Source organism: Suricata suricatta, chromosome 12 (genome assembly GCF_006229205.1).
Source record: "Suricata suricatta isolate VVHF042 chromosome 12, meerkat_22Aug2017_6uvM2_HiC, whole genome shotgun sequence".
In the NCBI taxonomy this organism is placed as follows: Eukaryota; Metazoa; Chordata; class Mammalia; order Carnivora; family Herpestidae; genus Suricata; species Suricata suricatta.
In genome coordinates, this window is record NC_043711.1 from 57038277 (window position 1) to 57063326 (window position 25050).

General features: G+C 40.7%; 1 protein-coding gene across 6 annotated transcripts in view; it reads left to right on the top strand.

Annotated features, from left to right (window-relative positions):
- The window catches only part of CNBP (CCHC-type zinc finger nucleic acid binding protein), a 67435-nt gene extending 43362 nt beyond the window's left edge, over positions 1–24073 (top strand). The window contains exons 1-5 of one of the 6 annotated variants that reach the window (XM_029916872.1): positions 13799–13951; positions 21284–21421; positions 21520–21612; positions 21793–21994; positions 22985–24073. In XM_029916872.1, coding sequence (XP_029772732.1) covers positions 21298–21421; positions 21520–21612; positions 21793–21994; positions 22985–23102 — 537 coding nt within the window. In that variant the 5' untranslated portion in view covers positions 13799–13951; positions 21284–21297 and the 3' untranslated portion in view covers positions 23103–24073. Of the gene's footprint in view, positions 1–13798; positions 13952–16856; positions 16968–21283; positions 21422–21519; positions 21613–21792; positions 21995–22984 lie in introns of those variants that run through there. The other 5 variants (XM_029916874.1, XM_029916870.1, XM_029916875.1 and 2 more) reach the window with 5 other exon arrangements.
- Positions 24074–25050: the final 977 nt, after the last annotated feature.

A 25050-nucleotide genomic window follows, 5' to 3' on the forward strand; every position in this document is an offset into this window, starting at 1 on the left:
ATAGATTAAATGACCACATAATCGTAGATTTATTTCTGGGCTCTCTATTCTGTTATGTTGTTCTATGCATCTATTTTTTGTGCCAGTATCATACTGTTTTGATTAGTTTTGCAGTATGTCTTGAAATCTGGAATTGTGATAACCTCTAACTTTGTTCTTCTTTCTCAAGATTGCTTTGGCTATTCAGGTTCTCTTGTGGTTCCATACAAATTTTAGTATTATTTGTTCTAGTTTTGTGAAAAATGCTGTTGGTATTTTGGTAGCGATTACATTGAATCTGTAGATCACTTTGAGAAGTAGGACACTACCAATATTAATTCTTCTTTTCTTCAAAATGTTTATTTATGTTTGAGAGAGAAAGAGCAAGGAGGGGAGGGGCAGAGAGAGAGGGAGACAGAATCCTAAGCAGTCTCCACACTATCAGCCCAGAGCTCGATGTGGGGATGGAACTCATGAACCATGAAATTATGAGTCAATGAACAATATTCAGACATTTAGCCAAGCAAGCCAACCAGGCACTCCAACACTATTAATTCTTCTAATCCATGAGCCTGGAATACCTTTTCATATGTCTGTGTCATCTTCAATTTCTTTCATTGATGTTTTATAGTTTTTAGCATACAAATCATTCATCTCTCTGGTTAAGTTTATTTCTAGATATTTTGTTCTTTTTTTGATATTTTCTTTTTGATGTAGTTGTAAATGGTATTGTTTTCTTTTTTTTATGTTTATTTCTTTGAGAGAGAGAGAGAGAGAGAGAGAGAGAGAGAGAGAGAGAGATGGACGGACCATGAGTCGGGGAAGGGCAGAGAAAGAGGGAGACACAGAATCCGAAACAGGCTCCAGGCTCCGAGCTGTCAGCACAGAGCCTGACACAGGGCTTGAACTCAAGAGCTGTGAGATCATAACCTGAGTCGAAGTTGGACGGTTAACCATCTGAGCCACCCAGGTGCCCTGGTATTGTTTTCTTAATTTCCTTTTTTTTAAGCTTTTATTTTATTATTTATTTTTTTAACACTTGCATTTTATTTATTTATTTTGAAATGTTTTTATTTTTGAGAGAGTACAAGCAAGGGAGGGACAAAGGGCGGAGGGTTGGGGAAGAAAGAGGACCTGAAGCCAATTTGTGCTTACAGCAGGAGCCTAATTCAGGGCTCAAATTCACCAACCGTGAGATCATGACCTGAGCCAAAGTCGAACACTCAACCAACTGAGCCACCCAGGCACCCCTACACTCTCCGTAGTAAGAAAAGTTAAATACAGTTCTAGAGGAGTTAAAAACTGGGAAGCACCAACATGAGACTTTCCCCTTGAGACAGATAAAGGACTGACAGAACTTGTAATAAGACTTTATTACGCTATGATGTAACATTAGCCAATGCCTTGTCACATACCCACCGAAGCGTTGCATGGGTCAGGAGGCTAATGCCTCCTGCTTACATTCATAGATCTTACCTGGAGAAGTTATGCTTGAATCTAGGAGGTTTCCATAAGAACTAAATAAGATAACAAAGATGAAAATACCATGGGTAGTAGGACACATAATAATCTCTCAGTAAGTACTGACTGAATGTTATGTGCTAACCATAAAGTGCTATGTAAATGAACTTATTATTTACCTAGCATGTGTTGGTATCAAACCATGACAGTCCCAATAAAGCAGAGCAGGTCAGCCTTGAAGAGAGAAGGAAGTTAGCCCTGACTGACTCAGGAAATTCCTAGGAAATGAGATGTGTATTTGAAGTGTCAAAAAGGAGGAAGATAGGAAGCACAGTTCATTTAGTCCAGAGCTGTCTTTGAATTCTGTTCCACCCAAGGCCAACTTCATTTTAGATAAATCTTCAGCATCAGTAAGTTTTAGAGTCAGTTTTAGTCCCCTGAGAACTTTTATTGCATCACATGGGGGAAGCCAACATCTAAATAAAGGGGGAAAAATCACTTCCAATTATTCTTCAAATGCAATAGAAATAGTATCATTGCCTATTCATATGTCTAAGATACTGTGTTTATGTGTTTCAAATCCGCTTACAAAACGAATTTCATGCCTTGGATGTATCAGAAACTAATCTTAATATTTTACCTTGGTAAAAACACTTTGGAGTTAGTGAAGCATTTTTATATATAATACATTATTTAACCCTCACCACTGCCCTTTGAACATATCCAAAGCCTCTTTTCTTTAACATTTCTTTGTATAGCAGAAGTATAAATTTCACACTCCTAGAAATCCTGATACTTGCCTTTATGGTTTTGTTTTTTTCCCCCCTGTGTTTTGAGGGGAAATTATAAGAAACTTTGTGTGTCAGTTTCTTCATAGTCAATCCATGAGCAATTGCGATGTTCTTCTAAATGAACTAGTCAAGATAATTTTGGCCAGTGAATGTTTTATAAGGCAGTTTATTGAAATGAGAGCTAAATTTGGCATTGTTAAGTCTGCTGTACAGACTGTTGCCCTGGCAGGCCCGTCCCAGCCTGGGCCCTGAAGATGGGAGAGACAGCGCACTGAGCTCAGAAGGACGGTACCAGCCGAGGCAGCTCGTACAACCCACAGCTTTATGGCCAGGATTGTAGAAGTGTGGCTTCCCCTTCCATCAGAGGAGAAGGGAGAGTAGCTGAGCAGGAGAGATAGTCAGAAAAGCCTCACTGTTACCTGAATTGCATTGGTTTTGGTTTGTCCAAAGGCGATTTCCCCTTTCAAAGTCACTTTGTGAGCACTGACCATACCAGAATGATCAGCATTCTCTGTGGCTGGCTGAAGGGTGAGTCAGGATTCTAAATTCCAGCTGCAGTGCTGGGGAAAATGGAAACACCAGTGAGGGAGTACATCGTAAAGTCAGCAATTTCTGAGGGCGATTAAAATGCTGAAAAACAAGGTTTTGTGATGCAATAAATGGCATCTGAATGCCCTGCCCCAAAAGGAGGCAAAGGGTTTGCTAAAAGCAAATCTAAGGGCTCTTGTGTGGCATTTGCTCTCAAGCAGACAGAAGCTTTGATAATCTCTGCGGAGCAACCGACATGCCAACATTCCAACATGCTGCCGTTAAAGCATATTGATGGCATTTAACAGATGCAAAGAAAGTGCTACAGAGCCGGGGGGCTGCAGCAGTATCCCCAAAATCTTTGTTTTCTCCTAAACTTTTTTTTAATATTTTTTAAATGTTTTATTTATTTAAAAAATTTTTTAAATGTTTTATTTATTTTGGGTACAGAGAGAGATAGAGCATGAGAGGGGGAGGGGCAGAGAGGAGACACAGAATCCGAGCAGGCTCCAGGCTCTGAGCTTGCTGTCTGCACAGAGCCCGACGCGGGGCTCGAACCCACAAACGTGAGATCTGACCTGAGCCGAAGCCGGCCGCTCAACCGACTGAGCCACCCAGGCGCCCCGTTTTATTTATTTTTAATACAGAGAGAGACAGAGTATGAGAGGGGGAGGGGCAGAGAGAGAAGGAGACACAGAACTGGAAGCAGGCTCCAGGCTCTGAGCTAGCTGTTAGCACAGAGCCTGACGCTGGGCTTGAACCCACGAACGTGAGATCTGACCTGAGCCGAAGCCGGAGGCTTAACCAACTGAGCCACCCAGGCGCCTCTCTCCTAAACTCTTGATAGGTAGCCCTGAGTGACAGTCCCTGCATGAAATTACTCTTTGTCTTCATCAGTGATCTAAATCCAAGTTCCAGAAATTCTTCATCAGTTCCTAAACTTTACATCACATTGAGAAACAATGATCAGTAAAATGCCAACACATACAATTTTATATAACTGACAAGGGATTGATATCCAGAACATACATGGAATGCTCTCAGGGGCACCTGGGTGGCTCAGTCGGTGAAGCATCCGACTTTTGGTTTTGGCTCAGGTCATGATCTCAGGGTTTGTGAGTTTGAGCCCCACATCAGGCTCTGTACTGACAGCGTGGAGTCTGCTTAGGATTCTCTGTTTCCCTCTCTCTGCCCCTCGCCTGTTCGCCACTTCTCTCTCAAAATAAATAAACATTTAAAAAAAAAGAAAAAAAGAACGCTTTCACATCAGTAAGAAAAAGGCAAATGAAAAAACATAAAATGAGTGAAATCGGCCTTTTTTTTTTACAATGTAAAAATATTAAAAAAATGAAAACCCTCTCACATGCATAAATGAAAGATCGCACACAAAGAACTCACATCTTTTCAAGCTTCAATGGTAAATATTCTGCTACTATATATTAAATACTGCATGCTTTGCCCAAGCTAAGATGAAACCACATCATAAATCAATAAGCATTTTGCATTTTCTTTCATTATCTACTCAAAGTCATGCCTACTGCACCTCTAAACATTTCATTAAATCCAATTATACAGCAGACACTCCCAAGAAATCGGCCCTTCTTAAAAGAGGAAACTTGGGACGCCTGGGTGGCTCAGTCGGTTAAGCCTCCGACTTCAGCTCAGATCATGATCTCATGTTTGTGGGTTCAAGCCCCACGTTGGACTCTCTGCTGATAGATCCTGGAGCCTGCTTCTGATTCTGTGTCTCCTTCTCTCTGCCCCTCCCCCTCTCATGCTCTGTCTCTCTCTGTATCAAAAATAAATAAAACATTAAAAAAAAAAGAGGAAACTTGAAGAGCCTACAAATATGTGCAGAGATATTCAGCCTCACTGATAACACGGGAAATGTTAATTGAAAAGTGAAAAACCGAATGACATTGTGTTCACACAAAAACCTGCACAGGAGTGCTCATAGCAGCTTTAGTTGTAAAAACCCAGATTTAGAAATAGCACAGGAGTCCTTCCATGGTGTTGGTTAATCTATGCTTCATCCATACTTAGAATGTTACTCAGTAATAAAGGAGGAACAAGCTATTTGATGCACACACTACTTCCATGAATCTCCAGGGAATTATGCTGAAACAAAAGCCAATCTTGAAAAGTTACATACTGTACAATTCCATTTATGTAACTTAAAAAAACTATATATATAACATATTCTAAAATGTTATTATTATTATTATTATTTTGGTAATTGCTACTCCCAACATGGGGCTTGAACCCATGACCTTGAGATCAAGAGTCACATGCTCCTCCAAGTGAGCCAGCCAGGTGTCCCCTATACATAACATTTTTGAAAGGACCACATTTTGGAAATGGAGGAGGATTGAAAGCGTGGGAGGGAGGTGGGTGTCGCTATAAAGGGGTCTTCTGTATCTTGAGTGCAAAGGGAGTTATGTGGACCTATATGTTAGATTCGATTGCATAGAACTAAACACATGCGCGCGTGCACACACACACACACACACACACACACACACAGAGTATAAGTATAATGGGGGAAATTTGAACAAAATCAGTGCCGTAAATCAATTTCTTTCTTCCTTCTTCTTTTTTTTTTTTTAGAGAGAGAGAGAGCTCAAGTGACTGAGGAACAGAGAGAGAGAGTGAGGAAAAAGTGGGGCTTGAGCTCACCCAATGCAAGGCTCAAACTCAAGAACTGTGAAATCATGACCTGAGCTGAAGTCAGTGCTTAACAGACTGAGCCACCCAGGCTCACCTGGGTTATATCAATTTCAAAATCCTGGTTGTCACATTATATTTTTGTCATATGTTACCATTGGGGGAAATTGGGTAAAGAAGATATACAGGATCTCTCTGTACTTCTTTCAACTACATGCGAATCTATAATTATCTCAGTAAAAACAAACAAAACAGAGACAACATGTCTCATCCATCAGATTGGCAAAAAATTCAATAATTTCACAGTGTGGAGTGTTGGCAAAGACTTGAGAAACATGGCACCCTCACTCATTGCTGCTAGGAATAGAATTTGGTATGACCACTTTGGAGAGCAATATGGCAGGCAGCCAGCGAAATTTAAAACACACACCCTTCCTTGTCCAACTGTTCCCCTTATGGGTTTATATACCCTGTAGAGACTTCACATCTGCCTGAGGAGATGTGTATACAAGGGCGCTTGTTACAACATTGTTTATCATAGCAAAAGAGGGTAAGTAATATAAATATCTTCCAATATGGGAATGAGTACTTAAATGTATTTATAATACGTGGCAATAAAAATGATGAACTGGATAAGATTATATATATAATATACATTATAGGTCAGAAACACAATATCAAATTTAAAAAGCAAGATATGGATTGAAATTTCTTTATTCAGCAAACATTTGAGTGCCTGCCATATATAAGGAGCTGTTCTAGGACCTGGAAGTACAGCAGAAAACAGAGCCAAAGTTCTTGCTTTGTGGGTTTTTATGTTCTTCTAAGGGAACACAAACAAATAAGCAAATATATATAATAGTATTTATGTAGCATTTTTAATTGTTCATGTGTATGTACACACATATATGTGTGTATATGTATAATTATGTATACACATTTAATATAGTTGCTATAGATGATATAATTATGCATATATAATTATATACAACATATATTTATCATATACTATATGCATAGTAATTTTATAATATGTTATAAGAAATAGAGCTGAAGGATATACAACTTATTTGTAATATGGGGAAGATGGAAAAGAAGTGGGACTCAGAGTAAGGAGGGCTAAAGGGAACATTAGTTGTATCTGCAATATTCTAATTGCCTGAAAGCCATTCTTTTGCCAAGTATTATTTCAAATGTTCTGTTTTATACTTACAATTCATAACTGAAAGATATTTTCCTAGTAAAAAATTTTAGAATCTAAAGTCAGTGTTTCTTGGAGCACCTGAGTGGTTCAGTTGGTTAAGCATCCAACTTTGGCTCAGGTCATGATCTCTTGATTCGTGGTTTCCCAGCTTCATGTTGGGCTCTATGCTGACAGCTCAGAGCCTGGAGCATGATTCAGATTCTGTGTCTCCTTCTGTCTCTGCCCCTCCCCTGCTCACACTCTGTCTCTAAAAAAATTTTTTATGTCAGTGTTTCTTTTTTTTTAATTTAAATCCAAGTTAGTTAACATGTAGTATAATAATGATTTTAGGAATAGAATTTAGTGATACATAACTTACATATAACACCCAGTGCTCATCCCAACAAGTGCCTTCCCTAATGCCCATTGCCCATTTAGCCTATCCCTCCACCCTATACCCCACCAGCAACCCTGTTTGTTTTCTGTATTTAAGAGTCTCATGGTTTGTTCTCCCTCTTTTTTTTTCTTCTTATTTTTGCTTCCCATTCCCTAGGTTTATCTGTTTTGTTTTGTTTTTTTAATGTCTTTATTTTGAGAGACAGAGCAGAGAGTGAGCAGGGGAGGGGCGGAGAGAGAGGGAGACACAGAATCTGAGCAGGTTCCAGGCTCTGAGTTGTCAGCACAGAACCCTATGTGGGGCTCAAACCCACGGACTGTGAGATCATACCTGAGCTGAAGTCGGATGCTTAACCAACTGAGCCACCCAGGCGCCCCTCATCTGTTTTGTTTCTTATATTCCACATGAGTGAAATTATGGCATTTGTCATTCTCTGACTTATTTTGCTTAGCATAATTATATGCTCTAGTTCCATCCACATTGTTGCAAATGGCAAGATTTCATTCTTTTTGATCTGAGTAGTATTCTATCATATATATAGATAGATATATATATACATACACATACATACATACACATACACACGTGTGTGAATATACACACATTCTTTTTTCAACATTACTTCTTTATCCATTCATCTGTCGATAGACATTTGGGCTCTTTCCATACCGTAGCTATCATTGATAGTGCTGCTATAAACAATGGTGTGCATATGCTGCTTCAAATCAGCATTTTTGTGTCCTTTGGATAAATACCTAATAGTGCAATTGCTGGGTCATAGGGTAGTTCTATTTTTAATTAAAAAAAATTTTTAATGTTTTATTTATTTTTGATACAGAGAGAGACAGAGCATGAGGGGGGAGGGGCAGAGAGAGAAGGAGACACAGAACCGGAAACAGACTCCAGGCTCTGAGCTGTCGTCAGCACAGAGCCCGACGTGGGGCTCGAACCCATGAAAGTGAGATCTGACCTGAGTCAAAGCCAGAGGCCCAACTGACTGAGCCACCCAGGAGCCCCTATTTTTAATTTTTTGAGGAACCTCCACACTGTTTTCCAGAGCAGATGCACCAGTTTGCATTCCCACCAGCAGTGCAAAAGAGTTCCTCTTTCTCTGCATCCCTGCCAACATCTGTTGTTGCCCGAGTTGTTAATTTTAGTCATTCTGACAAGTTTGAGGTAGTCTCTCATTGTAGTTTTGATTTGTACTTCCCTGATGTTGAGTGATTTTGAGCATCTTTTCAAGTGTCTGTTAGCCATCTGGATGACTTCTTTGGAAATGTGTCTATTTATGTCTTCTGCCCATTTCTTCAGTGGATTATTTGTGATTTGGGTGTTGAGTTTGATGAGTTCCTTATAGATTTTGGATACTGATCCTTTATCTGATAAGTCATTTGCAAATATCTTCTCCCATTCTGTAGGTTGCCTTTTAGTTTTGTTGATTGTTTCCTTTGCAGTGCAGAAGCTTTTTATCTTGATGAAGTCCTAATAGTTCATTTTTCTTTTGTTTACATTGTCTCTGGAGACATGTCAAGAAAGAAGTTGCTGAGGCCAAAGTCAAAGAGGTTGTTGCCTGTTTTCTTCTCTAGGATTTTCATGGCTTCCTATCTTACATTTAGGTCTTTGGCCCATTTTGAGTTTATTTTGTGTAGGGTGGAAGAAAGTGTCCAGGTTCATGCCTCTGCGTGTCCCTGTACAGTTTTCCCAACACCATTTGCTGCAGAGACTGTCTTTATTCTTCTGGATATTCTTTCCTGCTTTGTCAAAGATTAGTTGGCCATACATTAGTGGGTCCATTTCTCTATTCTGTTCCATTGATATATGCATCTGTTTTTGTGCCAGTACCATACTTTCTTGATTACAGCTTTGTAATACAGCTTGAAGTCTGCGATTCTGATGCCTCCTGCTTTCATTTTCTTTTTTCAACATTACTTTGGCCAGTTGGGGTCTTTTCTGATTCCATACAAATTTTAGAATTATGTGTTCTAGCTCTGTGAAGAATGCTGGTGTTATTTTCATAGGGGTTGCACTGAATATGTAGATTGCTTTGAGTAGTATTGACATTTGACAATATTTGTTCTTCTAATCTGTTAGCATGGAAAATCTTTCCATTTTTTGGTGTCTTCTTCAATTTCTTTCATAAATTTTCTACAGTTTTCAGTATACAGATTGTTTTACTTCTTTGCTTAGGTTTATTCCTAGGTATTTTATGGGTTTGGTGCAGTTGTATATGGGATCGATTCCTTGATTTCTCTTTCTGCTGCTTCATTATTGGTGTGGGACCAGAAGATATGAGGCCTGTGAGCCTGTGGTGTTCCATCTGGGTGAGCTGGGTTCTGCGTGGGGAAGGATGTGATCTGAGTTCAGTGTTTACAGGACCCTCTGGCTCCATGTGGAGAATGGACTGCAAAGGGCAGGGGCCGAGAGGGGAGGCCTGTGAGGGGGTGACTCCAGGGGTCCAGGCGGGAGACGATGGTGGACCTGACCAGGTGGCAGCTGACTCGGCCGGGGACAGGGTCAGTTTCAGGATACATTTTGAAGGTGGAGCAGACAGGGTTCACTGAGGGAGGGACTGGGGGTAGAGAGGAGAGACAGAGACAGAGAGATCGATAATGAAGCAGCAGAAAGAGAAATCTGCAGTTACTGGAATTAACTAGGTCACAAGCATCGCTAACAGCTCATTTGGGCTCTCAGTCACTCAGTCGGAAGAGCTTGGGAGACTCTTGATCTCAGGGTCATGAGTTTGGACCCCATGTTAAGGGTAGAGATTACTTAAACTAAAAAAAAAAAAAATGCCCTAACAGCTCCTTATGAGATGTGGGTGGCATCCTGGTTTGTTCGTGTGAAAAACATCAATTCTTTTGGCAACTTGTAGGGACCCTAAGTAACGCTATAGGTCTCTTTCTCATTTAAATGAAATATTCTAAGATTAGGCTAACTACTCTTCTAGATGTTAGATTCTAATTCACCCAAATATATAGTACTTTTTTTTTTCAATTTAATCTTGAAAAGTCAGTTACATTACTTTTGTAGATTATGAGAGCCAAATGATCAAATTTATAATGCTCTCTCAAAAAACAACGGAAGATGTTTTGTAAAATACTAATTGGAAAGCATGTAACTACCGTTATTTTGCTATTCACTACATATTTCAAGATTTAACTATAAATAATGAAAAGATGAAGTTACTTTTTTTAATGAATGCAACTGCTTTTAAGAAAAAAATTGGTTGGTTTCACTTTGAACCTTTAAAAATGATTTGCAAATAGAGTTCTTTTCTTGCCAGTTATTTTGCAGAAGTAGAGAGAAGTTCAGTTCAAGGTCATAGAGGAGGAAGCCAAATGATGGAATGCTCATTCAATGATTAGCCGGTGTTTCATATTTCTCTTACCATCAGTGAATATTCTCGATACTGTCACTTTAAGGAGTCAATGGGAAACTGTAGGATTAGGTTTCAGTCACTACTGGGAGGCTGGAAAGCTTGTGTTTAGGCACTTAGGTTGCCTTGGTTTGAAGCCTGCACTGTCATTTATTCACTCTCTGACCTTTGGCAGAATACTTCTGTTCCCTGGAATTTTGTTTCCCCATGGGGATAATAAAAGTACTTAGCTCATAGAGGTTTTGTGTAAACTTAAAAAGAGATTATAAACAATGACTGGCATATAATAGGTGCTCAATAACAATAACAAAAATAAGGGATAACACTTCAATAATAATTATGTCAGGCTCTTTTAAAGAACTTTATATACACGATTACCTATTATTAGTATAACTGATTCCTATTTCAGGATTTAGCTTCATAAACTATGTTTTAGCTGCAGGAGCGCACAGGAGAAGGGGAAACGATATATGCTCCTTAACCTTAGTTGCATACTTTCCAGTTCAAGTCACAGAGATGATGTCCTTGCAGGCAGAGAAAACAAGACATTGAAGGTTTAGAAAGATATATACAATATCATTTCCATTTAACAGCACAATTTAAGGCATGTCCTATGCAGTTGGGCATTTTAGCGGAAATTAAGAGTTGGCAGGTGTTGCTGCTTAACTCGTACTCATTTTAAGGAATCCTGAATCATGCTGAATCATAGCATTTTAGTTGGTCCTCCCTCAAGGTACTTAATACTTTCTTATGGCTTTTTTCATCTTGCAAGATCTTCAAGGGCAAGGCTTAGGGTCTGAACTAGTCACCTTTGTTGTGTTTTTTTTTTTTAATTTAAAAAAATTTTTTTTAATGTTTTATTTATTTTTGAGACAGAGATTCAGAGCATGAGCAGGGAGGGGCAGAGAGAGAGGGAGACACAGAATCGTAAGCAGGCTTCAGGCTCTGTGCTGACAGCTCAGAGCCTGATGCGGGGCTCGAACCCACAAACGTGAGATCTGACCTGAGCCGAAGTTGGAGGCTCAACCGACTGAGCCACCCAGGTGCCCCTGAACTAGTCACTTTTGTAACACATTGCTGAGCATAGTAGGGTTTGGGAGACTGAACATTGGAAGAGGGGAGGGAGGAGAATGTAACAGGGGAAGGAAATGTAACAGGAGACTCTTCATAGATAGTTGGCAGTTTATCTCTTGAGTGGGCTGGCTTTTTCCTTTCTTATTTTCAAACATCTCTAGTTAAATAGGTGTAGCCAAGGGCATATGCTGACAACACAAACTACTGTAGTTAAATTTCATCATAGACCTCTGGAGACAGAATGCCTCATGATCAGTCTGGCTTTGTTAATAGTCATTACAGAAGGCTGGATGTCAGGCAGAGAAGAGCCATTACCTGTTACTACTCCTAGAGCCTAGCTGGCAAAGACCACATTATGTTTCCATTCCTTCCACTTTTGAAACCTACAGAAGAACATTATGTTCCCAATTTATTTCACACCCACCCTCATTTTTCTTTTCACATTAGGAACATTCTGTCCCTGGGTCTATAATAAATATCAAACATTTTATGTAGCATTGTGGTTGGGATGATAAACAAAAATCAAGTCAAAAATATGAACTGATGGTTCCTATGACAATTTAATTAGTCCTCCTGGCATGGTGTGAATGCACCCAGGATGGACTTCCTCAATATAACCTCTTGTGTTATACTGACTCACTACTGGGGCCTAGGAAGTCACTACTTAAGTGTCTGCAATTACCACACTAGTACTTACCTCAAGATATTATAAAGATTAATCAGTGAGGGAGGGGAAATCTATAAAGCTGTGTAAGCTTCTTGGTAGTAAAACTCTATAAGCACAAAACCTTGCTTTATTATGGTAACTGGTATTATAACTCAATACATAAACTGCTGGGTAATTTGAACTTACTGGAAAGGGGACCATTTCATACTGAATTTTTATATATTTTTCTTTTAATTGTCTTAGTTAAAAACAGTTTAAAAATCATAGGTCCTTGAAATAGTTCATTCACTCTTTGGTAATTGCTACCCTTTATTGAGCACTATGTTGAGTACAATCTGCTAAATGCACTGCAATGATGAAGTCAGCACTGGTGATTTGAACCCAGGTTTGACGCCTGATTCTGAACACCTGGGCTCCTATCCCCTGTGCCTCCTCATAAACATGATTTCCGAAGCCATACAGCCTGGGGACTGGGAGGAGTCAATGAGATAAAGCTAAGGGCAAAGAACAGTTCCAGTCCTCATAGCTACCCACTGAACTAACGCTACCAACAAGAACCATTTATCACAGTTTTAACATCTCAATAGATCTGTCCAATTAATTTCAAAGAATAAGACGGTCATTAAAGGAAAGAAAATTTCTGGGCTCTATCAGCCAACAAGATGGGGCGGCCTACCAACCTTGAGAAGGCTCCTAAGCTAGTAAGACGCTAGTAACTTTAGGGCTTTTAGAGCTCAAGAGACTGGGGACGCTTCCATTTTTCCCCGTTCCTAACAGAACGTTCCTTCCAAAATGGCACACAAAATTCTCAAAACATTTTAGTTCATTTCAGCAATTTAAATTGTTTTCATTTTGAAAAAATATCTATGACTATATCGCCAATCCTTTTTGGGGGAAGATTCCAAATCTCGACGAAGGCCATTCCTGAACATGATAGCCCAGGCCAGATGGCTGTCCTGGCAGTGCGTGTTACCCCTTACGTCGCAGGGAATGTCACTCATCACTGTGCTAGTCAAAAGGTGTGTTGCGAGACAAAGAGGTATCCGTGCCATCCCTTCGCCATCTTCCCCCCCCCCCCCCCCCGGGTAGGTCCCTTTCCCTCGCCAGGTACTTTTTGGGGGAGAAAGGGGTGTTTGGGGCTGGTGGTAGATCTGTTAGAGATGAACACAGCAGGGCGTTCCAGCCTCGGCCTAGAAAACCAAAACAAACCTCAGGGCCCGTGACCTTCGCCCACAGCAACTTCCGTCACTTAGCAGCCAGGACTTTTCCCCAAACTGAGACGTGTGTATTAGGAAACGGGTCCTGGCCTCGACAGCCAGAACGATCCACAGGCCTAGCGGCAGGCGCTTTTTTCTGAGCCCCCCACGTTAATCACAGCCGTTTCACGGAGACCCGCCCTTTGGCATTCCTCGTTGCCGGCTGCCGCGAGAAATCACCAAGGCCGGGACAGGGTCGCAAGCGGCCTGGAATGTAGCGAAAGGAGTCCGAGAACGACTGGGCACCGGGGTTCCAGGCGGGAAAGGCCGCGCGCAGGGCACGGCGGGAAAGGCCGCGGCGCGCGGAGGTAGAGGCCCGCCCCGCCCCGCGCCGCGCTCAAGTTGGGCGGCCCTCCTCTGGGGTGGCTCTGATTGGACCGCGGAGCTCCGCGCGCTGATTGGCCGCGTGGGCGAGGCGGAGGAGAGCCGTGCGCAGCGGCGTGTGTAGGGCCGTGTGCAGACCCGCGTGTGGCGCAGGCAAGGACCCTGAAAATAAACAGCCGCTACCTTGCGAGCCGTCTTCTTCGGGCCTGCGTTCGAGTCTCCGCCGCTGCGGGCCCGCTCAGACGCCGAAGGTGAGGGCCTGGAGTGGGACCTGGGGCTTGGGGGAGCCGCGGGGCGGGCCGTGGCCGAGGCGGACGGAGAGTGTAGGGAGCGGCGATGGCGGCCGCACTCTGGCCTGCTCTGCTGCTGCGTCAGGCGGGAAACTCGGCTGCCACCGCTGCCTCAGGGCTGGGTTTCCGGCCTGCTGCAGTCGGGCGACCCTCCCGCCCTTCCTTCCGTCTTGGGAAGCTGGGCCGCGACGCGTTGGGGCCTCTTCTACGACCAAGGCCGCACCCCAGGCCGCAGCCTGAAAGCGAAGGAGGCCCGGGCCCGGGCGCCCTTGGGACCTGCGACGTGAGGCTCGTGGAATGCTGGAAGGAGGGTCGATTTGGCGGGAACTTGCTGGAAGGAGGCTGTGTGGTGGGGAAAAGAGCCTAGTGCCGATGGGCGGGGGGTCGGTTATTTGTGCGGGCCGTGTGCTGGGGTAGTGGGCCTGGCGGGCCATGTGCCAAGTTTGTGATGGGCTTAGAAAGGGTTGCGGAAGAAGCGCCTTCGGTTAGAGTGGCGGGATGCCCCGCCAGAAGGTCTGCAGGTGTTTGAAGTCCTTAATCGCTCTGCGTGATAGCTTCCCGACCCTTGAAATTTATACCTTCGTCCAAAGGCCGAATTACTTGTCTCGCGTGGCAATTCGAAGAGAGGCAGAGAGGGCTCGCTTTCCTTGAATCCACGAAATCGTCATCGTTTCTGGGGTTGATTTAAACTAATACAACTTCATCTAAAAACGGGACGTGGAAGTTAATGAGCCAGCCCCCATCTAGACATTCCAAATGTGAAAACCTACTTTGAACGACATAATTGCCCACATTTGGGTCCGGGTGTTGATTTTTATTATGAGTAAGGATTATGCTTGTTGCCACATGTTAACCACATGGCCTCCGTCACAGGGCACTTCCAAAGGAAGTGACTGCATCGGGTACTGGGGAGCCTAGAAAGAGAACCCCGCTCCGCAGTCCTCTATGACTTGGGATGGTATGTTTCAGACATTCAGAAGGACAAAAGTGTAAGAGGACAAGCGTCTGGATTGCTTTTTTATTTCTTTTAGGGTAAACGGAGTTCTCCTACAAATTTTTTTTCTTTTTAAGTTTTCTTTTCTGTCGTTTGACCCAATTTTTGAGAGAACCACAACTAGTTAATTTCAGCATCGAGGAGTTACCTTAAATTATGATGGCAACTTTGTTATTCTCCTGCTCAAGCTCTGTGAATTGCATGTAAGGTTTTGAGGTTTTCAAAAGAAGTAGGAGATGAAATTCCTACCTCTTACGCCCCCCCCAGTCCCCCTCCCCGCAAAGCCGTTATTTTCAAATGCTTCCTTGAAAATCGTTCTGATCATGGTTTAATCGAAACCCTACAAATGCCACGTACTTAGTATGTACTGTTTAGCTTGTTGTGCCTGTTTCTTGTCTACAAGGAGCTCTCTCGTGCTGGAATATAAAAGGAATAATTTACTTGTGTCTCAAGGGCTGAATTAGGGACTTAAAAGTTTCTCCAAATTGCACTCTTGGCACCGGGTTGTTTTGTTTTTTAAACTAGCCGTATATGTTTATCTACTTATCTGCATATGTCACATTAGAAAACTTGGATGAGTCTTAGCCACCCAAAGGTCCACATTTTCATATTTGATAATGAGAGGTAATGTATTTCAAACCAATGTGGAGGCTCTGTAAAATGTTTTGAGCCAAATCAATGGACTATCAAAGGGTATTTATTACACTAGCATTTGGACAACTGGAACAGGAAGAGTGATCTTTTTTTTAAGTTTTATAAATGGGTTTTGTAAATGGTTGGATTATTTTTACTCTTTTTAAATTTGATAAAAATACCTGGTACCTACATAGGAGGTTACCAAATTGGTGCTTAAAAGCAGTAGAACCACATATTGACTAGTAGGAACGATTGGTCTGTTGGCTAAGCGCTTGACCACAAAGAGAGATGAGAGATTTTGCTTCCCCCCACCCCCTTTTTTTTGCGCAGGAGGGATAGTTTTAAAAAATTGTTGGCTTCTTTCCTCTTCCTAGCCTCCTGACAGTGGAGAGCCAGAAGACTGATGCCAAGGTCTCCTGGCCTGCTTTGTGGAGAATGCTCTTTCTCTACTGTCTCACTTCATAGAACTCTAATTCCAGTAGTGTCAGATGCTGCTGCAGTAAGGGCTCGCTGTTGAGTATTCGAGTAAACTGCATCATTTATATGTTGTAAGAAACTGCTGGAATAATAAAATGAGAGCTTGTGGCCACCAAAATGCAAGTTGTAAATAGAACCTATTAATCAGTAGTATGAGAGTGTCATATGGTGATCACCTGGAGTGGCTCCCTAATTACAAATGAGGGTATTAACTAGGGAAACCGGGTTGCCAGTCTTTGGATCTGTAGTAACACTTCTAAGTTCTACTACGGAGAAGGTTAAGAAACTCTATCCTAGCTTAAAATTCAGAAAAGCTATGTGATGGTATTCTGTGAATAAATGTGTGTGTAGCTGTGGATTTTTAAAGAGTTATCAGTTCTAGTTTTGACTTTTCTAAAGAGAAATATAAAATATAAATACTTTTTGTATTAAAATTGACGTGTTTTATATGGTCTCAGATCTTCAGCTTCCTTGTCACTTAAATGGGAACAAGAATACATAACTTGTAGGGCTGTAAGAATTGTAGATAATAATGTGTATTAACCTTTGAGCCATAGTAGATAATCTAGCTTTTAAAATCTGCAAACCCTTTGGGTAATCAGAGCAGAAACCAGGGTAAGAAAGCAGAACCGCTCCCACTATTCCACTCTGGTCTCCATTATTCTGGCCAGAATGCAGGTAATGCACAATGTAGCTTGCTTCCTTCCATTCTGTTTTATTTATTAAAATTTATTTTATTTTATTAACAGTCTGAAATGCTGCAGTACCATGTTGGAACACTAAACCAGTTAATTAGAGTGTAATGATGAATGAGTACACTCAAGGGAACAGAAGCTCCCGTATGGTCCGGATGCAGTTAGGGATACATGGGTGAGTCAGGTAGGGATAATCCTAAACTTGAGGGAAATAACTAGAGATACTGAAAATGTGAATATATACATACAGGTATGTTAGGAAAGCCATATAGAACAATCAGGATAGCCAGATCCCCATCATACCTTGTCACCCGCGCCCCCCACCCCCACTTACCTATCAGCTATTTTATTTTATATTAAAATTTTTTTTTAATGTTTATTTTTTAGAGAGAGAAAGAGTATGAATCGGGGTGGGGTACAGAGAGAGGGAGACACAGAATCTGAAGCAGGCTCCAGGCTCTGATCTGTCAGCATAGAGCCTGATGCAGGGACTTGAACTGAGGAACTGTGACATCATGATCTGAGCCAAAGTTGGACACTTAATCTACTGAGCCACCTAGGCACCCCACCTATCATCTATTTTAAATGTATTTATAGAGAGAGTTAGGGTTTTTTATTCCTTGGAACTCACCTTGTTAGTCTTGACTGTACTGTTAAGATTTAAGTCATTTGCTGGCTTCGTTCTAAAAAAAGTATATGGAACAATTACATTGATGAAGAAAAGTTAGTATAACAGTGTTTTCTTACCAATTCCGGGATTTAAACTAGCTGAGTGTGAAGTCTGTAAAATAGACCTTAATTACATATGGTCTTTCTGTGAATTTTCTGTCTTTTCAAGCAGTATCAAGCCTTATCAAGCCTTAACCCTCCTGCTGCTTGGCATGCCCTGTGCTCTTACACATTTTGCTGTGAAAACTTGATACACAAAAGTTAAAGTGGAAACAACTGATTTCTGTTATTAGAAATGTGAAGTTGCTTGGCATTCGCCATTTTTTCTTAGCTCTTCTCCATTCCATTGAGGAAGTAGACTATGAGATGGGAAACTTGATGATATGCACAGTTTACCCTATGCTAAATCTGCTCCATAGGCGTGGCACTGAGTTCTAATCCACCTGTGAGCAATCTAACTTAATTGGAGGAAGAATGGAAAGGACTGAGGCACCCAGGCGCCCCCCAAAACCACATTGTTACGTTAAATTGATGTTGCGGTAACTCCTGTGATAGCAAGAATTTAGTTGTTTTATTGTTAGTACTTGGTTAGATAGGATTGGGTCCGTACAAGAAATACAGTTTGTTTCATTCAGTAAATGACTATTAATTAGTTACCCTCCTCCCAGCAGTTAAAAGACTGAGTATAACTGCTACTAAAAGGATAATTAGGTGGTGATTGAAAGGTGAATTACTTGGTGTCTGCCCTCAAGGAATATGGTAGGAGGCAATATGGTAGTGTCGTCAGACAGATCCTAACAAAGTACCCTGGGTTTAACTAGGAAAGAGAGTTCCAGGTTGAGATGTGGTCAGATTCTTTTAGAGTTGGCATTTGAGCTGGCCCTTGAAGGTTGGAAAAGGTTGTAACAAGTGGAGGGGGGCGGAGGCAGGACGGTGCAGCAAAATTCCAGCCAAGAGCAGTCATAGGCTGTGCGAATCACAGAGCCAGAATTTTCTGGTTGGTCTAAACCTTACTGTCACTCCTTTTCGTAGGGAACAGCATGCAGTTCTTTAAAGAACTTTTTTAAGTCAATACATTTGGATATGAGATGGACCTCGGGGTGGGGACCTGCTCCTAGGATAAATGGCATGTCTCTAAAATGTAATGGGAGTAGGTTGGTTTAATGTTAATGAAGAGACAAATCTATCTCGAGGGACTCCGTGAAAATACAGAACAGCTAATTAACTGTGATTGCCTTGGCTAAAGGAGGAAGAAGGAAGATTGCTTACAGGTTACTTAAGCGCACTGTGAAAAAGCCTATGGCCTACTGATGGTGGGTCTTTGGGATGTTAATGAAGTTAATGTTTCTTTTACCTTTAAGATTTTATTAAACCTTAATTTACTCCAGTAAACAAAATTATGTGAGACTGAAACTTGATGGCAAAACAAATATTTAAAACTATAAAGTTGCATGTCTGTTTTGTGGAATGTTTTAATTACTGTCTAAGTGGAGAAATACTTTTTCCCTAAATAATTTGTGGCTTATACAGAATTGATCACATTATAACCAACTTTCAGTTAGAAATTAGAGTAGGAGGAAGTAGCGCTTAGTGTTTAATCTTTTAATGTTATTTTAACTAATTATCTTCTTTCCAGAAGTACTTTTCCTATGGTTTCTTTCTTCCTTTATTCGTTTCAGATCTGGGTACCATGAAAAGAGATAAGGCAAATTGGAGAAACAGTTCATGAAAAATCTACATGTTCATTGATCAATTCTTCAGTAGTTTTTTAAACTGATATTTCTACGCTGAAAGTAAACTTAAAATTTTACCTGTTGACTTTATTCCATTGATAAACATATGATTCATTATAATCCATTTCTTTTGTACTTTATTATGAAATAAACAAGGTCTTTTTAAAAGTAGCAGTGTAAAGGGGAGATTACCTGGAACAGTCATTTATTAGCATTGGAAATATATAGCATGTTGAATGTATAGGATTGTCTTTTTCTAAAAGACCAGCATCTTCTTTAAATACTAAATGATAACCTACTAAGGATTTGTCAGATTGCCTCAATTACCTTGTAAAAGGACATGGTTATTTCTGTGTGAAGAACTCATTGACAGCAGTAGTTAAAAATGCTCAAAGTGGTCTGGCTGTAAACCGGAGAAGAACCAGAAGGAAAATGGTGTTGGAGAGGAGGATGAGGTACCATAAGCAGCTTTTTTCTGTGATCTTTTAATTTTATATCCTGTCTGTTCTCTCTGGTGGAAACCAGGACCTCACATGATTTCAAAGGCTAATGCCAGTATAAGAAAGCAAATGGAATCTCAAATTTTCCAATGGGTGTTTTCTTCTAGCTCAAAATGTACATTATGCATCTGAAACCACTAACGCTTAAGTAGCCCGTGCAGCTCCCCACCTGTCCACTTCCTCTCCCTTTTTTGGTAATGTGTTCATATGGCAAGTGGCAAGAATTGATATGAAGATCCCTTTGAAAACTTATCCTGAGTCTGATTGCAGAGACTTGGGATAAGTATTGAATTCTTTTGAATATTTGAACTATGAATATTCCAAAACAATGGAAACTTTTGAAACTGAACTTTAGCTTAATTTTTAGTTACTAGATTCTCTCTAACTTAATGATGAACCAGTTAAAGAATGGCAGGAGGCTTTACCATTTTACTGTCATTTGAGTTTTGGTGCTGTGGTTGGTTTGGGTAATTCCACTATCCAGAAAGTCTTACTCAGTTGAAACAATGTGTTCTGCTAGATCACGGTCCTTATGGTTGGCTTAGTTAACAAAGACTTTGTATACCATGGCTTGACATTGGAAGTAAGCGTGAAAATGTTCATATGTGGAAGTGTAGAAATGTAAATGTTATGGCATTGCTTTGAGCTACGTGTGTGTTTTTTTAACTACTTTCCAAGGAGTTTGTCCTGCAACATTCCATTCTTTTCCATTCTATTCCTGGAATAGCCCCTGTTTATTTTTAGATTGTTACATAAGAAGTATAAAATCCATTTGCTTTAGTCGGAGTTTTGCCCTTTTTTGTAAAAAAAATAGCACCCAATAAAGGAATCTGTGAAATTCCAAGTAGTGTTGTTTTAAATGTAAGACTATAGAAAAATTAGGAAAGGAGAGAATAGAAGAGAGAAAAAAGTGGTCCCAGTGCTTTAGGTGCTATTAGCACTTTGGTATACTTTTTTGTTGTTAGATTTCTAATATTTTTAAAATACAGTACCCTCTATAGATAAGACTTATGTCCTGTGTTTCTTCTAACACGTCTACTCTAGAGAGTCCGCAGGCAAGTGTTGCAGTATAACTAGGCGTTAGATGCTAAAGTTAGAAATTGCTTTTCTTTACCCCTCCCTTTCAATCCATACTACTATACCTCCATTGGTTTGAGCTCTTCTGATTTTATGACCATTGGATAACTTCCGGTTGCCCAGAATAAAGTTTACTGGCTTGATACCATGAAAATGTGTCCATTAAATAAATTGGACCTTGCCTGAGATCGATATTATTTCTGATAATGGATGTTGATTGATATTAACCCTATAAATTCCATCACCCCATCAGTAACTGAATTAACATTTGTATTAATCCATATATGCATAATCCTAATGGTTTTAAAGATCAAGAATTGTATTAAAATATAGGTTTACATTTTTCACTTTCATATATTTCATAATAGGTGTATAATGCCAAGTATATAGTTGTGTAGCTGTTTTTTATAGCCAATATATATTCTGGCTTCTTCCCCCAGAATAATTATCCAAAAATAAAAGCTGAAAGTAATTTCAAGTAGTTTAACATTGTCATTTTTAATATTTTGAAGATCTAACTGCAGCCATGAGCAGCAATGAGTGTTTCAAGTGTGGACGATCTGGCCATTGGGCCCGGGAATGCCCTACTGGTGGAGGCCGTGGTCGTGGAATGAGAAGCCGTGGCAGAGGTGGTTTTACCTCGGATAGAGGTATTTTTGTCGAATAAAAAATTTTGAAGTACTCCAGTATTTCTTAGTATCAAGACTGGTCTAATTAGCCAAATTCTTTTTGTTTCTGCCCCAAATAGGTTTCCAGTTTGTTTCCTCATCTCTTCCAGACATCTGTTATCGCTGTGGTGAGTCTGGTCATCTTGCCAAGGATTGTGATCTTCAAGAGGATGGTAAGTATTTAACACTTCCTTTTCATGTCCTTCTAGAACTTGGAGAGGTGAGGATGTACTACTACTGCACATAGCATTGGAAAGGACTTTCTACTTTTGAGATTTTGTATTGTATGGCTTAAAGCAGCAACGTTATGTAAAGATTTTATAGTCTTGGTCTGCTTCTTTTCCTTATTGTTGAAGCCTGCTATAACTGCGGTAGAGGTGGCCACATTGCCAAGGACTGCAAGGAGCCCAAGAGAGAGCGAGAGCAGTGCTGCTACAACTGTGGCAAACCAGGCCATCTGGCTCGTGACTGTGACCATGCTGATGAGCAGAAGTGCTATTCTTGTGGAGAATTTGGACACATTCAAAAAGACTGCACCAAAGTGAAGTGCTATAGGTAAGTTGATTTTGAGCATATATAAAAGGCAGCCTGTTTGTACATTAGTCACTATTCTACTATGATAATTTGTGGCTTATGGCTACTGGATAACTTAAACAACTGGAGAATTTTTAATGTTTTAAAAATAAGAATGTTGGGGCACCTGGGTGGTTCAGTCAGTGGGTCATTTGGCTTTGGCTCAGGTCGTGATCTCACGGTTCGTGGGTTCGAGCCCTGTGTGAGGCTCCGTGCTGACAGCTAGCTCAGAGCCTGGAGCCTGTCTTTGGATTCTGTGTCTCCCTTTCTCTCTGACCCTTCCTTGCTCATGTTGTCTCTCTCTGTCTCTCTTAAAAATAAATAAAAAACATTAAAAAAAAAAAAGGAATGTTATGCTGTAATTTGGTGTTTTCAGAGACATTGGAGAAAACTAAATTTATAATTCACATACACAAATCTTTTATATTTATTTTCATTATATTTTAATGTGTATGTTTGTGAGGGTGGGGGGCAGAGAGAAGGGAGAGAGGAAATCCCAAGCATGATCCTCACTGTCTGTGCACAGCCTGATGGTGGGCTTGAAATCCCAAATCATGAGATCATGACTTAAGCCAAAGTCGAACACTTAACCAGCTGAGCCACCAAAGTGCCCCTCCCCCCACCCACAAATCTTTGGTCCTGCAAGTTTTGATATGTACGTACCAGTGAGATCTTTGGGATTAATTTATATGAAGGTAGAACATCTTGGGGCACCTGGGTGGCTCAGTTGGTGGAGCATGCGACTCTTGATTTTGGGGTTGTGAGTTTGAGCCCCATGCTTAATGTAGAGATTACTAAAAACTTAAAAAAAAAAGATAACAGCATTTTGCCCAGTGTTCCTGTTGTTTTGGTTTTGATATTGGTGGATCTCTTACAGTGGCATTTTGACTTTAATGGCTTAGGCTGCACAACTGAAAGCTATCTTAATTTCTTTCTCTTTTCCTTTTTTTTTGTGTGTGTGTGTGTGTGTAGGTGTGGTGAAACTGGTCACGTAGCCATCAACTGCAGCAAGACAAGTGAAGTCAACTGTTACCGCTGTGGCGAGTCAGGGCACCTTGCACGGGAATGCACGATTGAAGCCACAGCTTAATTATTTTCCTTTGTCGCCCCTCCTTTTTCTGATTGATGGTTGTATTATTTTCTCTGAATCCTCTTCACTGGCCAAAGGTTGGCAGATAGAGGCTACTCCCAGGCCAGTGAGCTTTACTTGCCGTGTAAAAGGAGGAAAGGGGTGGAAAAAAATCGACTTTCTGCATTTAACTTCAAAAAAAAAGTTTATGTTTAGTTTGGTAGAGGTGTTATGTATAATGCTTTGTTAAAGAACCCCCTTTCCGCGCCACTGGTGAATAGGGATTGATGAATGGGAAGAGTTGAGTCAGACCAGTAAGCCCGTTCTGGGTTTCTTGGATATGTTCCCATGTAGGAGGTAAAACCAATTCTGGAAGTATCTATGAGCTTCCATAAATAACTTTAATTTTAGCATAATGATGGCCTTGGATTGTCTGACCTCAGTAGCTATTAAATAACATCAAGTAACATCTGTATCAGGCCCTCCATAGAGCATACAGTTGAGTGGGAGTAAACAAAATAAAAAGACAAACGTGTGTTAATGGCTGTGCGAGAAAAATCGGGATAAAGGCCTAATAAACAGGAACAACTTCATCACAGCGTTGATGCTGGATATACATAAGGTGATGACAAAGGTTTAGAACACATTTTTTCAAAGACTAAATCTAAAATCCAGAGTAAACATCTAAGCTCAGAGTTAGCATAATTTGGAGTTATTCAGGAATTGCAGAGAAATGCATTTTCACAGAAATCAAGATGTTATTTTTGTATACTATATCACTTAGACAACTGTGTTTCATTTGCTGTAATCAGTTTTTAAAAGTCAGATGGAAAAAGCAACTGAAGTCCTAGAAAATAGAAATGTAATTTTAAACTATCCAATAAAGCTGGAGGAGGAAGGGGAGTTTGACTAAAGTTTTTTTTGTTTCAGATTTTCATTAATGTATATAGTGCAAAATGCCATATTAAAGAGGGGAATGTGGAGGACTAAAAGCTGATAGTTTGGACTTTTCTTTGTGTGCTAAGTCACGTCTTAGTAATGAAAAATACCTATTAAGCATAGGCTTTAGATACTTTGCTGTCCGTTTTGCAGGGACATACAAATTTTAATTCTCTTTGTAACCCATTAGGTTGCTGTCCTTGAGCTCTGGTGTTCATTCTCGATAGTTGTAATGCCATTGTTTTTTTGTTATTTATTTTTTGTTTATTTTTGAGAGAGTCAGGAAGGGGCAGAGAGAGGGAGGCACAATATCCGAAACAGGCTTCACGCTCTGAGCTGTCAGCACAGAGCACCACACAGATGTATTGTGGGGCTTGAACCCACAAACCGGAGATCATGACCTGGGCCTAAGTTGGACCCTCAACCAAATGAGCCACCCAGGTGCCCCCATTGTTAAAATCAGGTTTGGGGATGGTGCACATGGCGTTATTTTCCTGTGAGGTTTCTGGCCTCAAGTTGGAAAACCCATCAAGTGAGAGATTTAGAACTGCTTTGCCTCACGCAGCAGCCTTTGTAGTACTTAGCAGCCTTTGTTCCAAACTCTTTGATAAACATAACTGAGGGCCTATTCACAGGCCACATAAGTATTCTTTCATAAGATAGCATTTAGTTGCATTGACCTTGATGATTGAGCAAGTACAATATGAAAATATGTGTATTCTAGGGAATTCATTTAGCTATCCAATGAGCAGTTCTTGTAGCAATTACTGGTTTGCTGTAAGACTTGGCTTTGAGCAACTTTAAAAAAAAGTGTTTGAGAGAGAGCACACACTTATACATGTTGGGGAGAGAGGGAGAGAGAATCTCAAGCCGGCTCCAGGCTGAAGGAAGCTCAGAGCCTGATAATAGGACTTGATCTCATGAACCTGTGAGATCATGACCTGAGCCGAAACCGAGTCTCTGCTTTAGCTGACTGAGCCACCCAGGTGCCCTCGTTTTAAGCAACTTTTTAAAAACTATTTTCAGATAA